Genomic DNA, 17930 nt, shown 5'->3' with positions numbered 1-17930 from the left:
AAGACAAGATGCTACTATGCAATGCTTTTTACATAGGAAGAGACTAAAGCAGTTTAATTTGCGATTCCTATTTTAGAGTGCTCAGCTTGATTTAACTGAAAGGATGCATCAACAGTTTATCTAGAGATCTATTCACCCATTCTAGGCATCTACAACAGTCCCCACCCATGTTTTAATTACTAGTTAAAAATTAGCATAATACTGCTTATCTACTCAATAGCATAACTGCATTTATTGTTTTGGTTTAAGCTTCTAGCTTTATTAAATTACCAACCAGAATGTATTGAAGATACCTGAAGTACCTTGCCTGGAAGCTGAAAAATACTATTTGCAGAAGACTACAAAAAAAACCAAACCCACCTGAATAAACTTTCTTTTAAAAATTTAAGGCCTTCCCCAAGAGTCACAGTCACATGGTATTACAAGAAGGGTCTTCAAACAAGAGAGAGTTGTGTTTTATATTGAAAATTAAATAATGTCTAATTAAGGTTCAGAATAAGTTGAGAGAGTCTTACACGTTTCCCATCACTCATATAGAGTTAGCTAACGTACAAAGAAAAACCCAAAGGCGAGAGAGAGAAGTACATTTACTTAGCTGCATGTCAGCTTCCTGCTCCCCAAGTAACAATTTCTTACCCTATCTTTGGGAAGTCATTCAACATCCTCCACACTAGACTGTCAAAGATAGGATGAGAGAGAGCTTCTACAAGTTTCAATTGTTATCAGCCATTATAAAATGCAACGTAACAATTTTACATAAGTGAAAAGAAGATTCTGAATACCTTGCGTAGACAGTTGTGCAGCTTGAGAAATTAGGGAAGTGATATTGAAAGCAGATGGTCCAGCAGTAAGAATTTTATGGAGTATAGACTGCAGAGAGGCTTGTGTCACAGCTGCTGTTAGAACTAAAAACAAACATTCTGGTTTACTGACAATTCTAGAACATCACTTTAAACTGTTCAAGTGGCTAAATACATTAAGCAACATTTTCTTTGATTGTGTTCCATTATCCACAACAGACCGAAGAACCACCTGAACTATTTTCCAATTACTTGAATTCAATTCATGAATGCTTGGCCTGTCTAACCAAGTCCTTTACTTAGCAGTTTTATCTCCGAGACATACACTAAAAAAGTTCTTTTAGAAAATAACTTTAGCTCTTCAGCTTGACTTATGGATCAACAACAGTTATTGTAGACATGAAGAGAACGTTTATTCAATTCGTTATTGTAGTAAGCAGAATGTGTGTGGGTTTTCTAAAACTACAATAATTTTAAAAAAAAAAAAAAAGGCAAAAAAGCAGTATCACTTTAACTCACTAAAAGACATGGGGAGGGAAGACTTCCTGTTCAAGGAAAAAGAAAGTATCTTTCAAGTTAAAAATCCAGACACTCAGTGTTTCTTCTTTTAAAAAAAACCCCAAAGAAAACAACCAACGCCAACCAAGACCAAACCCAAAAACCCAAAACGAACAACTACAAAAGCCCAAAACCCAAACCTATTTGTTCTGGGTTTAGCTATCCCATTGCCCCTCCCCATTTCAGTAAAAAATTAATCATTTTCAAACAAATTGTTGTAAAACTGCACTCCATAGGAAGAGCATCTTACAGTATGAGCCGATGAGAACCAGCTTCTGAACTAATCTTTTCAAAAAGGTCTCCAGGCTCTGTGGGATACCTCCTGAGAACGTACACTACCCATGCACAAGTCTGAAAACACTGACTCACCACCACAGAATAAGTCTGCATCACATGCACAGCAAGGGCAGTCCTGCTGCACAAGGTGAAGTCACTCAGCCCACACGGACCCGCCAGCCAGGTCCCCATGCCACCAGAACAATACTGAACACCCTTGTCCCAAGACAGACACAGCTGCTGCTCAGATACAGCAAGAGACAATTACTAGGAACTCAAATGGGCAGCTTTCTAATAAAATACAAATTGGAGTCTTGATTGGACCTTTCGTTCTTCAACACAACCAACCACAATAGTCCTACTTTTTTAGTCCAACTCAGTGCACTACAGTTTCAAAAGCTTCTCCCTGCAGAGGAAGGAAAAATAACCTACTCACCTACTAGTACTGAATGAAGCTGTAATATTTGCTGATTAAAAGGAAATCAATTGGCAGCTTTTCCTTATAAATAATCATCATGTATATAATAGTAAAATTTTAAGCAAAACTCTACTCTTTTGACTTTCACGGTTCACACTTTTTAAAAGTTAATTAACTCTGGGCACTACATGTCAATGTTTTGCTTCCCATTTAAATTGGTGATCAGTGCATAAGAAGTTCAAAGAAGCAAACAAAAAAATCCCACACCACTTTCTTCATCTGCCACATGCAGACACCACATTAGATAAATTACATTCAAAATGCATCATCTCTACCTGTTCTTGCAGCAGAAGGCACTATAGCTAATTCTAAACTAGGCCAATGCCAAACAAAAATCTAAGGGATACACCAATTACATGCACAGAATTTAACTTGCTAGCAAAATTACTGATATGCTGTCTTTATTCAGAGAGGCTAACATGTTCTGTTAAAGAAAAAAAGTTGATAGGTAACAAGATTTGAGAAACCCTAGAAGTTTCAGTATTTGCAAACACGTATTATTAGAACAGCAGCACAAAATACAGAAAACAAAGAACACTGCATGACACAAAGGAACAAAAAGCTCTAACTAAATTTTGTGCAACAAATGAATGCTGATACAGCGATTAAGTCACCAGTCTCAATTAGATTGCTCACATACATCAGCATTTATTAGCTTAACGACCTTAAGTGTTACTTGGCTAATTTAAAAAGGTTTAACAGGAAAAAAAACCTTAACAAAAACAATTCCCACTTTACCTAGGGATTCATTTATTCACTTTTCATTTAAAGTAAATCTTGTATCTACTACAGCTTAGTATCCAATAACATACTAATGTGTGTAAATAAGAGATTACATCAACTTTAAAGAATCCTTACCTTCATTGATTTTGGATATATCTACGCTAGAATTATTAAGCTGCAAGGTGGCTTGCAGAGCAGGCAGCAACTGTCGAAGGAGATTTGGGTCCTGAAGTAACGGAGGAATTGGTGATTGTGGGACAGGTGAGACAGGAACTGTAGGAGCAGATGAAGCAGGTGCAGAAGTTGGATTCAGTCCAGAAGCAGAAGATGTAGAAGGAGTTGTGCAAGAATGAGATACAGACTTGTCCACAGATGTAGACTCTGAACAAAAGACAGACAGAAATTTTCATTTTCCCCAATATAACCTGACAACTTCTCACTAGTGTAATATTAATATTCAATTCAGCAGATCAAATGCTTAACTATCCTTGTAAGAAAAACAAACACATGAATATAATAAAAATTGAAGATATTTGATATCTAGTGTAATTTACACTATTGAACCTAATATTTATTAGGAGCACACACACACAACATTTTTCCACTTCAATATATTGGACTGAAAGCTGTCAGTATCACAAACGGGATTTTTTCCCCCCCTAATTTTTAGGAACAAACATGAGCCAAAAATTCCTTAGTGATTTTTTTTCTTTTACTGTGCATATACTCATATTCCATGTTTTCACTCATGATTCCAATCTTTCTTTGGAAAATATACTATGAACAAAAACCTTATAGTCAGACATATTTATTTACAGATAGGCTAAAAATAGGTCAAGTTTGAGGTGAGGGTATAAGCCATGCTTCATTTGTTCAGAGACCAGACTACAAGAAGCTACAATAAAGACCAAGTCTATCATACACAATCCAGCTACATTGTTTGGGATTCAGACAGGATAATGAGCTGTACTAGAAATGTAAAACCAGATCTGTTAACACCCTCACAGTAAAGTGAAAAAACATCTTTAAAAAAAGAAAAAAAAAGTGTCCATAATTACTTTCAAACTTCTCAACATCTCCTGAAGCATCAAGATTTATATCCTTTATTTTATTAATCTCATTTTAGCAAATATCAACACAGTATCCACAGAAATGCTTAGTACTTGCATTCAATTATACTGTATGGTAATTTGTTCTAATTAACATGAATTATTCAATTAATTTTAAATTTGACTTCCAGATAACAATAAAGTTTCTCCTCCATTCCAGTACTGTGAGAATTCCTGCACTGAAAGTATTTCCACTTCTATAGGCGTACCACCGGTTCCCTTTCTCTCATCCCCATTAAACCCATCAGAGACCTCTGCCCTCAAATTCAGTCAAGACTAATGTCTCTGTAGCACCAAACAGTCTGCATGAAGAGTGAAAGGATGGACATGGATCCAAGATCTCACCCAGGATGCCTGCCCATAATACTGAAGACCTGGATTTTAAACTCACCTCAAACTGGGCAGACAATATCAACCTGGATACTCCCCATTTCAGGCAAAAATCCAATTGAAAGCTAAAATAACTGGCTGGGAAACTCTTTGACTCTAAAGGTGTGTTTGGTTTTTTTTTTCTTTGGAGAGACAGTCAAGTAAGAAGAGGCAGACTTTTAGTAAAGAAGAAAAATGAAAAGGTCTTGTACTGTTTTACTATGTAAACATAAAATGCTACAAAATTTCTGAAAGCTTTTGTCTTCTGATAACCTTAAGTGCAACTTTTGAGACTAATTTGGAGAAGAATCCTAAAAAAAGAAAAATAAAAAATGACTGAAGTATCAATACACAAATCAAATGACATGAGAAATCTCAGTGAAAAGAAAGGGGATTTCTGCTTCCACACAGTTACAGCAGAAATAGTTCATAACAGGCCACAAATACTCCAACAAAACCTTTTTTAGTCAAGTAGCTGAGAAATCTAAACAAGAAAAAGAAACACTGAAAAATCCAAATTTGCCAGCTTGTACAGATGCAATAGCCAGGACACACTGACATATTTTCATGTTTCAAACAAACTTCCAGAAAAGAGGCGGCCTTGTCTAGTGATACAAGCTCCTCAGGACAAGGGGCTGGCTTTCAACTTTTCTGTAAAGGGACCTGGTCATTTGACAAGGAGCTTTCATAAAAAGAAGTGTTACAAAGACTGAAGACAAAAAAAAGCAGTTAAAAATGTTTATAGTGTTTTCAGTAACATATGACTAGGACAGCTAATGAAGTATTAGCCTTAAAACAGGAAGTCATTAGTAAGTCTTTGTTATAGAAATATTACATGCAAAATCTTACATTATGGTGCTCAAAGTAAACTCATTAAGACAACTGCAAGTCAAGACGCATGAAGCAAAGAAGAATCTCACCATACAAAATAAAACCATGTAAAGTTTAAACTGAATTTGGATCTGTCATAGTCCACATAAGGACGAGACATACTGGCAAACAAAAGCAACGGAATTAAGCACAATGGGGCATGTTAGTACTTGCATGCACAAGTCTCCTACCCTACAGTTTTGAGAATCTTACAAAAAGAAACAAAACAAAGACTCAACGAAACACCCTAACTTAAAGACAAACAAAAAAACACAGAAAAAAATACTAAGCAACTACCACTAATTTCAAAACATATTTAATGTAGTTAGGTTTGTCTTCACAGTTGAACTGAGTTATTTTAAGCAAAGAAGCAACTCACTACTATATTATTAATTCACATAAGCAATACCTGAGCTCAAACCACACCACCATACCAAACAGCTTTAAGTACTTTTCACCCATGCTGCAATTTTGAACGCAAAATAAACTGTATCAAAGGCAAACTCGAGCTAACAATGAAGACAAACCTTCAGACCAGTTCTGGGTATTTACTCATTTTCTGAATAAAAGAACTCCAAATATGTCATACAAAACCACTGATTTACAGACATCTTGGAAAAGTACTTCAGTTTGAATGAGCTTCTCTGCTATAAAAATGCAAACTGAATTATATTAAAATAACACAGACCAGTTAATTCTTTTAGACAATACAGAGACACTATTCTGTACCTGCACTACTGCAGGCATTTTAAGTATGTGTTAAAATATACCTGTGAAAGATAATTTTTCATACAATCACCGAGACTAAACACCCAGAGAAAGTGATGTGAAAAAAGGGTGGTGTCCAATGCTAACATTCCAATCTTTTGAGATGGTTAACATTACAAAATCAGCAGTTCAAATGTTATGAAAGATTATACCTCTATGACCATGACTATCTACATGTACATCGTCTTATAATTCTGTGTTATGGAACATCATAGAGGATGCAGAGTACAATGAATGCCCAGAACAACACTGCACTTCACAAATTAAGTAATTTAAGTTAGTCATAGTGAAGTAAAGGATATAAACACATTTCTGCCCCAAAAAGCTGTAAAAAATATCTGTGGAAATATAAGTATTTCTTGTTTGCATTAAGGAGCTGGAATGGCTATTTTCTTCTCTACAAAGGGAAACTCCTTTGTGATGAGAACAAATACGCTAAAAAATATAGACCACAGAGCAGTTCTGTATAATCACAATTTTCATTACCTTAATTTAACCCAACCTATTTCACTCCATGGCTTCCAGACTGGAAGCTTGATTTCACAGTAATAAATCCAAGAAATACTGCTGATAAAACAAAGCCTCAAATATTTACACATCCATTTTTGTATGATTACAGAAGTTTAAAACTGGATTAATTTATGATGCTATAAAGAACTTTCAGGTTTTGCCTTTAAATTTAATACAACTATTCAAAACTCCTCCAGATGAAATGTTTGTTTTACAAAAAATCCTCAGATATCACTCATTGGGGTGTGTGCATTTCTACCCTGCTTTCTCTACAAATAGAAGCAGAAACTTCTCACTCCCTCCCCTTTCCTAATTCCCCTTTTCTGATCTGATTTGAGAGACTGTTTCATTGTGTATTTTGCCACGCAGTTGAGTTTACTTTTCAACATTTAAACTCTATTTCCTAGCTTCTAAGACATTTACTAAGATTTTAAGAAGATGCTCTAGAATGATACAGTCCTGCAATTCTTACATGCATTTGAAGCCTCAACTGTCCTGAAATACAGTCAAAATGAACACAGCATACTGAGAAAAGTTAAGTATCTTTACAAATCTAAGTCCTTATGCTTTACAGCTCTGATACACTGGTCTCCACACCATCGTCAACATAAGTTCATGTTCATTAACAAGCTAACCACAGTATTATTGCAAAATAAGGCTTCTGATTACATAGCAGTCACTTATAAACCTAATTTGAACCACAAATACATCAGACTAATTTTGAACCTACAACCGAAACCAGAAAATTCAAATTTGGTCTGTGTCTAATATAAACAATATTCTTAAAGAAAAGATGAACTATGCTGCAAAGCCTGCAGAAGTCTCAGACAATGACTGAAGCTGCCTGCTATTGGACAGGGCAACTCTGCAGCCTCTTCACTGTCAACACCAATTTCCATGCAAACGCTATGCAGATGAGTCTTCAACCTCACATAAGATTTCAGCTATTATGATGAAAGCCCCAGAACAAGTTTTTAAATTAAAAAAAAAAAAAAAAAGCAGACCATAGCCCGCTGCAATCTTTAGAACTACTGAAAACTTTGTTAATTACAATTTACATTTTAGCTCTTCCTCTGAATAAATAAAAAATAAGACTATCTTTTAAATTATTTTTTTTGTGATTTTAAAAATATGACGTTGCATCCATTTTTCCACAATAAGCTAAACACATTAAAGCTTCAACTTCTGGAGTTTTTAAGAAAACTTCTAAAAGAATACCCATTCACTTTGTTGTGACAATATGAAAATACAGTACAAATACAGTAAAAAATAAAATAAAATACAGTAGCTAACTAGATGAAGACCACATATAGAACTACAATATAGAACTAAACAAGCTTCTGGACCATCAACTTTAATCATATGGGAAAAAAATGAGCGAGAAAATGCCATCAAAAAAAGAAAAAAGAAGGAAAACAAAGTAATCAAGGCAAACAAAACCAACTATACGTGGAGATCAACTTAATGTGAAGAACTATTAATAATTGGTTTTACACTCAAATGGATCAGGAAAAAAAGTTTTCATAATGCAAATAAGTTTTGAAGACCACAATGATTAAGAAAGAAATTCTATTCATAACCTACTCTGCTGGAGTCTGACCAGTGATCTCATCTTTTGGACAAAAGGACAGAAGTCCAAGTTATCAGGCAGTATTCTCTATGTGCATCTTTGTTGCAGGTCTCCCAAAGAGGTATCTGGACTGAAGTAAACTGGAGGCTATTGCTTGCCCAGAAACATCATGTCAAGTCAGAATGGAAACATTACACTGCATACTTCCAAGCAGTGTGGATTTTTTAATAACAAGGCCAAGTAATCCCTTCAGAAAGAACTCGGCCGATTGTTTTCAGCAGTTGTGCCACTATGTTCTTCAATTACAACCTCGATACAAGAAGGCAAACGCTTCCCTTCTCAGAGTTTGAGGCAGTACATTAAAACGCTGCTGAATTTTCTCTGCCTCTCACGACAAGAACCTTTGCTCCTCAGCAAATAGCTGATCCACTAGTGAATCTCATTCTGAAAGGCAATTCTCAGCCTAGTATGCTACAATTAAAATAAAGTTATTCAGACAAGGTTTAATGCAGGGGGGTGAAAACTTAAATCTTTTGACTGTTCAGCTACTCAGTTTCAATTAAAAGCTCCTGACACCAACACTTCCACATCTCTGTTGTGCCTCAAGTCAGCCTGTTCTAGCTGCTGGAGTCCTTCAAGTATCTGTTCCTAGTACTTGCTCACTCCCTTCCCGTCCACGGTATGCCGTTATTCAGGCATGTTAGTGTGACAGAGAAGTGTGTGGGGGGAGAAACAAAAAGAGGAAATGCATTTTTTTGTGCAATAGCTTCCTTCAGAGCCCTCCTCCTGACAACGAACATACTAGTATGCCCTATACAATGAGCAGCTTTAAAATACTGCTATATATAGCTTGCTCTTCTGCTGCTGCATATATGACAGTGGATTTATTTCAACAAAGGTTGGGTTTTTTAATGACATGGAAATTACCCACTACTGTTGACTGGATAATTCCCAAATTATCAATGTAATCCTTTGAGTGTTCCAATAGCTTTTACTACTGATGTAATTTTTTAGTGCCATTTAAAACAAACCCCATGCATTCAAAGTTCTTCAGATTCAGCGCTACAATATTACCCAATCACTCTTCTGTAAGCTTGAGCTGTATCTTTGCTCTGCTAGCAAGTCAGGCACAAGTGCTCCCACAGCGTGCTCTCTGTAGGAGGAAAATTTTCAGAAATTCAGTGCCTTATTGCCCCAAAGACCTCACCTCTGTTATACTGATGAAACAACTACCACCTAGAACAGCTAATTGAACTGCCTGATTTACTGCTGATGATTAAGAATCATAACACATTCACCTGTGTTGCACTACCTTAAACGTACAGTTGACCAACTAAGTTCTCTGGGCAATGACAGCCACATTTACCTTTTTTTACAAAGTTCAGTTCTGATCTACTAAGGACCTTAAGCCACACCAAAATATATAAACATTCAAAAGCAATGCATTTTGTAAACATATTTTGCCAAACAAAACTATGGCAGCAACAGTAACTGGGTTCTCAAAAACGCTCAAATTATCTAAAATACAAATATTAACGTATTTTTCTCATTTGGATTACTCCAGTCTTAAAACAGACTTTTTGTATTTTGTCTCTGCTGCCAAAATAAATGTAACAGCAATGCTCAGCAGACAAGTATAAAGTACTGGAAGAAACCTCTAACAGCCTCATTAGTGTAATTTTTTTCTAACCACTGTATGAATTGAGTAATAAACTTAAAACTGCAAAATTCAGCCAAAGATGACGAGACGATACCAGCAGCAATGGTAACAACTGACTGCTAAAGACTAGCAAGCGTTACAAGAAAACCACAGGGTGAGACAGGGATGAGGAAGAAGCTCCGCTGTCACTGACTGACCACTTTAATCTGTCAGCACCAGGGTCATAACCCACCCAGCATCGCAGTGGCCAGCTTGACGAGTTCTCTCAGAAAAATTTCAAAGTATTGCTGCACTAGAAACAGAAGTGCTGTCTGATGGGCCTTGGAGCAAAGGTGTGAGAAGTATCCTACAGACAGACACACTGTTAAGATATGCACAACACAACATTTCATTCAGTAACTGAATCAGAAATAGGTAAATGTGATGTGCCCTACAGATAAAGTAGCCAAAAAGTACGAAAAGCAAGCCCACACTTTACCTGCATAAAGCACTCACAGTGAGCACAAACAGAAGCAGCAGATTCTGACTGGAACATTCAAACCAAAGGGTAGAGGTCAAATAGTTCCCCAGGAACTCTCCACTACTGCCAGCCATTGAGGGCAGAGGACTACTGCTAACAGCTGAGCTATAGTTCAGCCAGGGATTTTATTCAAACTCCTTGTGGGACTACAACATACCCCTGCAGCAAAAGAGATTGAGCTGAAAAAAGTGTTGTTGTTGGTTTTTGTTGTTTTGTTTTTCACAACTGTTACTGCATTAAAAAATACACACTAACAGAACAGAACTATTAAAACAGTGGTACATACATGCTGGCATAAGGCTGCCAGCAATACATTGACAAGAAGCAAGAGCTCATTTAGGCAAGGACTACTATGCACATACTATTCAGTCATTTGGACCAAGCTATTCGTATAAACAAAAAAATACAACTCTTCTTAGAGAGGGATGGCACAGCTAGTAAACAGAAAAAGATCAAAGGCTGTTTGCTTTACTAGTGTAAAAATAAACCCCTTAAACTATTTTCCAGCTTTACAAAGGTACTTTTAGAAGACTGATTGAACTGAGTGTCTCAGGACAATTTTTTTTTCACCACTTTTGTTTAACAGCTACAAATAACTTTCAAACACTGCATACCATTTAGTACTACAGGTTCACAGTCACCTCTGGCAAAACGAGTAACAGAAGTAAACTATTCAACGTACAGCACTGCTTCCTTCCTTCTTTTACATTTGAATATGTGAAATGCTACAGAAATTACACTGGTCACACTTCTTATTAAAAAAACAAAAGGAAGTCCAACATTCACCAAAAAAAGGCCAGACTACTGAATACACTCTTTGAACAATCTCTTATCTTAATATAAGCTGCACTAAATTTTTATGTTTCTGTAAGAAGGGTATTCAAGCAACATATGAAAACTCACATTTTTCTGGAATAAGTATTTCAAGCCAAACATTCCCCTATTCTAATTCCTCAGTTAGTTACTAACTTTCTGTAATCCACCCTGTCCAAAGCTCGGGAAGTGTATTTGCTCACAATGAAGCACCATGAAACACTCACATCAATGAGGCAAGAGTATTACAGATAATCTATCCATTTAATCCATACAAACTTAAACTACATAGGAATACAGAAATTAAGTGATTATTTAATATGGAACCATTGATCGTTAGCATGGATTCTAAAGTAAGATTTATAGTGCCAAGACCTCCCTGAGCGATCAGTTTCACTATTCATACCCAACTGTATGTTCTCAAATGAATGTCATACACAAGAAATACTAGAACTCCCTGTCAACATTTGTAGCGGTTGTCACGATGGGAAATTTCTTCAACCACAGTGAGATTCAGTTGCTCAGTTTAATTGGAAGCAACTAATAAAGTTATGCAGTAGAACAGGGAAAAAATATGTCCAGTTTGAAGTCTGATCACATACCAAACAGGAATCAAGTACATGCCAGAAGTGAGTAACAGAGTAAGGGTTTTCTTATATTAAGTACATTTTAAAGATAGCAATGAAAATAGAGAGGATACACCAAAGGAAAGAACACTTGACATGGATGTTTTGCACTGTTCTGTTTAAAAGTGCATCAAACTGCAATCAAAACATAGAGGCTGAACCAAAGCAGGAAACTATGGTATTCAGTACAAAAACTGTGCATAAATTAGTACACCTTACTTCTTGTTTTACTGTGTTGAATAGAAAAAGCCATGCTGAAAATCTTATCTTCCTCTGTAGTTTATAGTCAACATTCATGTATCATATCATGTAAAAATTGCACAAAGCCTCAAGAAAAACATACAAAATTTTTTTACATGCACAAGTTTCTTACATTGCAGTATTTGCCAATGTATGGTATTGTTTGGATATTTTGGATGGCCAAGTGCACTTATCTCTGTGTAAAAGCTGGAATTCTTTAATAAAGAAAACTGGAAAGAACAAAAACAAACAGAGTGTAAGACCAATATCAGACTTGAGTCTTTTTGGTCTTCTTTTTATCACTACATTATTCTTCTGTAACTAGACAGACTTGTAAATATCAACAGGGCAACAAGCCATCTTTCAAAAAAAGAATTCAGTGTCATATTAATTAAGCAATATTTTAAAGTAAAAACAGACATGTTTACCAAAAATTAATTTTTCCCCTCCCAAAGCCCCCAAAATAGAATTTTGTTACACAAGGTTACTCTCTAAGAAGGGTCTAGAGCACAAGTCTTATGAGGAGCAGCTGAGGGAACTGGGGGTGTTTAGCCTAGAGAAGAGGAGCCTGAAGGAAGACCATATCGCTGTCTACAACTACCTGAGAGGAGGTTGTAATGAGGTGGGGTCAGTCTCTTCTTCCAAGTGACAAGTGATAGGATGAGAGGAAATGGTCTCAAGTTGCACCAGGGAGGTTTAAATTGGACTTTAGGAAAAATTTCTTCACCAAAAGGGTTGTCAAGCACTGAACAGGCTGCCCAGGGAAGTGGTGGAGTCACCATCCCTGGAAGTATTTAAAAGACGTGTAGATGTGGTGCTTAGGGACATGGATTAGTGGTGGGCTTGGCAGTGCTGGGTTAACGGTTGGACTCGATCTTAGAAGTCCTATCCAACCTAAATGACTCTATGATTCTATGAAAGTATCACACTATCACTAATAATACACACCTCCATTCTCACAATCTTGTTGAGCTCCTCTTCACTAATAATGAAGTAAATCCAATTAAAATATAGACTTTCAAAGGGTCAGAAACAACACAAGTGAAGTCCTGATCTTCACTTGATGACTCTAAATGTTTCTGGTACGTATCATACAGAAATACAAACTTTCAGCAGCTTTAGAACTGAAGATCCAGTACATCACAAGACAACGAACAAGAAGAACAACTGTTACAGACATGTAGAAAACGGTCTTTCTTTCTATAAGAATAGCACTTGTGTTTATTGAAAAGTTTGACACTGACATTCCAAACAGTAACAGCAGTTCAGAAAATATAATGGTCCAAAACGACTTTCAAATGATGTAACTACTTCTGTGTTAAGAACTCAAATAACGGCAAAGATCCAAAACTACATGACGGAGGACAAAAATTAAAATACGTGCTACTAAACTATACTAAACTAAATTATAATTTGAAATTACAATTTGCCAAGTAAGCCAGTAAACAGCCAATACTGCAGCATCAATTTAAAGTTGTGTAAGATACAGCATATGCGGTTTAAGCGGAAATAAACACATCAAAATAGTAATCGGGTTCTAAGTACATACAATCAACAGGAAAAGTATCTTTCTAGAGAACTAACATACTTTCAACAAGCAATGAAAATACAATGCGTCATCTTAAATACTAGAAGAAATTTCACTAGACATACCTTTTCTCTCTGTTTTCTGTGCAGGGATGGAAGATGTGGATGTAGGCAGTTTTGATAAAGTGGATGCTCCATTAGCATCGAAGGATTTCTTTGGCTGGTGATCAGATTGTAGAGAAAATGGACTAGGAGGAACAGTGCTTGGGGTAGCAGTTGGATGAACCACTGGTTTGATGGGATGCTGTACTGGAGTAGAACTACTGTGAGTCTCTGCTCTTGGCAGTCTGTAGTCTCTGTCATTGTGCCTGCTTGTTTGAGACAAAATATTCTGCGGGAGCATACTACTGGCGTCACTGGAATGCTTGTCTTCCACTTTTTTCAGGATTCACCAAGTAATGTTGCAATAAAAGAAAAGATTGAATTAGAAACTTGTCTAAGATTGCAGTGACTTCGAATAATACAGCTCCACATCAATAACTAGAGCCGATTGAACTTCTTACAATTAAAAAACGCCTCGAGTAGATCAGCATCAAAAAGGCAAAATTTAATTTTACTCACTGACAAAATGCATTTTCTCTGACCTTTGCTTGATTTAGAGTTCTGGTTAAGCACTGTGTTTTGATGAAAGTCTGCTTTATAACAAGTGTTACAGTCAAGTTAACTTATGAAGTCTCCTAAAAAAATCTAAATCAAAATCTATTATTTCCATCTTATATTTAGCATGAAGAGATAATTAGTGGCTTTTTTTGTTCATTGACAATCCTGAACATCCAGTATAATTTAATAGTTTCAAATTCCAGCCTTCAAAGAATTCCATTTCAAGTCATTTGAGTACTACTACAAAGAATTTACTTTCAACTGAATTAATTCAAGACGACTACATATTGAATGAGTGACTAATCTGCATTTGTCACACAATCATAGACTTTAAAATATGCTACACAGGGAACATACCAAGCAAATCTAGAGTAATTCCCAGACCTTCACCTGTCACAAAACAAAGAGTTACTGTGATATGCATTTCTGCTACCTTTTTGCAGCATTACAGTATGTTTTACCATATGCAGTATGTTTCAGCATACACAGAAAAACAGCCCTTTATACATCTCTGCCTTGGCAAGTCCCAAGCAAGTAGGGGCAGGGGAGAAGATTAATACTTTGGCTTCTACTTTTAAACCACCCTGAGAACTACGCTACAAATTCACCCAAACTACATAGGCATACAGAAGGAATACCACAGTACAACCATTTTCCAGAAAAAAAACTGACAAAGATTAGAGCTAGAAATCAGGAAAAAAATTTCCAACTAACAGAAATTCATAGTCCAGGAAAGGCTTTGCTACGAGTACTGGCATGGTAAAAATATGCTTTCAATAATGTACACAAGCCTCTGAAAACCCTGATATCATAATCCATTAAATTAGCTTATTATTTTCAGATGTCAAATCAAGGTTTTAGAAGAGACTTCTGCATCTCAATTTTTAAGCTCAGCATTTGATATTGACAGGTCTTAATGACCGTGACAGTCCAACTATACCATAAACTGTGCAAGTTGTTTCAATAACTACCTATAATTAAATTAGGCAGTAAAAGTTGCAAAAAGGAGGAGTACCATGAAAAGCATTAAGCAAGCTTACTAGTAAAGGCTCAAAGTTATTTTAAGAAACAACATTTGGGAGAGCTGCCTGGGCTATGCGCTTTGGCCTTTTTATATAAAAAGTTGAGAAAAACAGCTAAGGAAAGGTATTTTTAAATTTATTTTTTTTTAAGTTTGGAAAAGAAAACAGTAATGCAAACAAGGCAAGAATATATTACTGTAAAAAACCCACGTACTTCCACTGGCAAACCCACTGGCAGCTGTCGCCTGCATCACCTCTCTTCTGTAATCCCTATCTTTCGGAAAACTGTTAACCGACATTTTGCTTGCTTCTTTTTGTCTCTGCTCTCTGAAGAAAAGAAAACACAAGTTGAGTCAGAACTTACACCATCTTATAACACTTTCTACGGATAAAGTTACATGAGATGAATTAAACTATCCTAAGAGTATGCTGCTACAGACAGGGTAGGCAAACCCCAGCCATTGCTTCCCTGCAGCAGGGCTTATTGAAGCCCCCAATATACCAGTTCAGCTCACTAACACTGCCAAAAAAATGCAAGCAAAACCCCAAAACCAAACCAAACCAAAACCCCAGCCCATTAAAAAAAAAAGAAGAGAAAAACACTAACAAAACGCCCAAAAAACCAAACCAACCATACTTCCCTCCCTCCCACTCTGGATCATTAAGGGATAAAAGAGGTGCCAGAGGTCATGGTAAGGGTAGGAACACAGTAGTCTTGGCACAATCTTTTATAGCAGCAATCAATTAGATAAGCTCAATTGCTCTTAAATGAGCTTAAGAATATTTGTTCTTTATACAGTGAAAACAAACACACATATACCTTTCCAGCCACTCTTTTGGTTTTTCCCATTGTGAAACTTCTGTTCGGCAGTTGTAGTAGTATTTTTTGCCTGAAGAGCTGATGTGTTCAGACCAATCATCCGCAGAATCATAAGCCTTTAAAATACAAACAGCGTTGGACAAAAGACTACTTTAGAGTCTTAGCATACAAATTTAAAAGCTTCTACCATTTTCAATGCCACATGGCATCCTCACATGCACCCATATCACTCCTTCCATTTACACCATCTCTAAATGCCCTTTTCATTTTGATAAAGATGTGACCACTATGCTCCTGTTGCATTCTACAATGGTTTCCTCTGCTTTATTCCATCAACTCCCAAACAAAAATCTAACAGTATTTTTAGTGGGACACAGTAATATCAATATTGGTAACATTAGTTTTCTGCACCTTAAAACTTCCTCAGAAATTTTTAATAATCTTTTCAAAATTTTTCTATACTTCACAAATTTATCTGTTTTCAGTGCAATTTTTAACAAGCACCACTCTAACCACTAAAACTTGGATAACGAAGTGACTAAAATTCACAATGGATAATGCATCTTAAGTAAAATCAGACCATCTTCTCTAGATTTACCATATTTCATGGAAAATATTTCTTTCTATTTATCTACTTCATTTAAATAATCTAGTATTTTAAAATTCAAGACAGGCACCTCAAAGCTCTAATGACTATCAACAGAATAGTTTCACAACATGTAACAACTGCAGCTTGGGTTTACAGAGTGTTCATAAAATAAAGACTGATGCTGGAAAACTCAAGGAAGCAGGTAATGTACATGCCGCCTGTTTTAGACAAAATGATGAAAGCAGAGTGTGTACGAATGGGGTGACACAGGGATGAACACCGATCACAAATACTCACTGCATCAGAAGTTTTGCTTGGATTATTGCTGGGATTAGAAGAATGTGAATTTGAACTATGAAGAGCACTGTGGTTATGTGAATTTTCTTGTGGAGAGTAACTGGTCCCTAAAGGAAAAAAAGAAACACTGTTCACCATGTATGTTTTCAAAGAAATCAACCATACGCATTCTAAGGAGGTGGAAAAGGAAAGGAAGGGGAAGGGAAGAAGCCAAGTTCTCCACAGCCCAGACCACAGCATACTTCAGATGCAGAAGTATATCAAGAGACCATACACATATTTCTTTTTCACACAGTGTAAAGCTCACTTTGCATACCTAGTTACAATAACACAGGACGTCCCTTCACTAGCCTGATTCAAACTTCATTCCACTACAAACAACTAGCAGCCTTCATATTTTTTGATGGTTGGAAGAGCCCTAACATGTCAATTCAGAAATTAAGAGACGTTTTCTCCTCAATATTAAGTCAGAAAGTTTAAATGGGTTTATCAACAGCCTACAGAGTTACATACACAAAATCAGGTTTCAAGTTCACCAGATCAATGCTGGTTTTTTAACCCTTTTAAGACTACTTGTAACTGGCTCCAGGTAACTATTTCTGTTCATGCACATAGATTAAATTAATTTTCCTGCACCTCAGTCTCTGCAGTATAGGTGTCAACATCTAGAATAACAAAAGCAGCATTTCCCAAACCCTCACCTGCTTCTTGCCTCCCTAACAACTGCTTCTCAAGGTAACCTGGTTTTCTTCCTCCCCATGAAAACACTTGAACACAAAAGAACAGCTAGGAAATGAGAAGGGAGATAGTTCTCAACATCTTTTACATCTGCTTTTGAGCCTAAGCTAAACTCGCCAATTACACCTGAAATGAAACAAGGCCATCTGTTAAACCCTTCACAATCTTATTTTAAAGTTCTTGCTTCTAAGGTGTCCCATTCCTGGAAAATTTCTAAGCAGGTGAAAACTCTTCCATTCTTCTTTATATGACTTCTCTTCCTGAGTTTTAAATGTTCGCATAAATCACACCAAACAAAGAAAAAAACATTTTCTTACACATTTCAGGGGAAAACCTAGATATTCCAAATCCAACACTCTCCCTGTTTTTATTTTACCTCTGTCAACA

At 36.3% G+C, this 17930-nt stretch overlaps 1 protein-coding gene across 6 annotated transcripts in view; it reads right to left on the bottom strand.

Annotated features, from left to right (window-relative positions):
- WAC (WW domain containing adaptor with coiled-coil) overlaps positions 1–17930 on the bottom strand; it is a 63572-nt gene that overhangs the window by 20898 nt on the left and 24744 nt on the right. For 4 of the 6 annotated variants that reach the window (XM_086467487.1, XM_086467489.1, XM_086467488.1 and 1 more), the window contains exons 4-10: positions 16806–16912; positions 15920–16035; positions 15314–15426; positions 14435–14467; positions 13544–13852; positions 2971–3216; positions 783–905 (exon numbers count right to left, since the gene is read on the bottom strand). In XM_086467487.1, the coding sequence (XP_086323613.1) occupies positions 783–905; positions 2971–3216; positions 13544–13852; positions 14435–14467; positions 15314–15426; positions 15920–16035; positions 16806–16912 (1047 nt within the window). The remainder of the gene's footprint in view (positions 1–782; positions 906–2970; positions 3217–13543; positions 13853–14434; positions 14468–15313; positions 15427–15919; positions 16036–16805; positions 16913–17930) is intronic. The other 2 variants (XM_086467490.1, XM_086467491.1) reach the window with 2 other exon arrangements.

Source organism: Leptosomus discolor, chromosome 6 (assembly GCF_034619465.1).
Source record: "Leptosomus discolor isolate bLepDis1 chromosome 6, bLepDis1.hap2, whole genome shotgun sequence".
Taxonomy (NCBI): domain Eukaryota; kingdom Metazoa; phylum Chordata; class Aves; order Leptosomiformes; family Leptosomidae; genus Leptosomus; species Leptosomus discolor.
The sequence above is the reverse complement of the archived record's forward strand: the minus strand, read 5'-3'. Positions and strand labels throughout refer to the sequence as shown.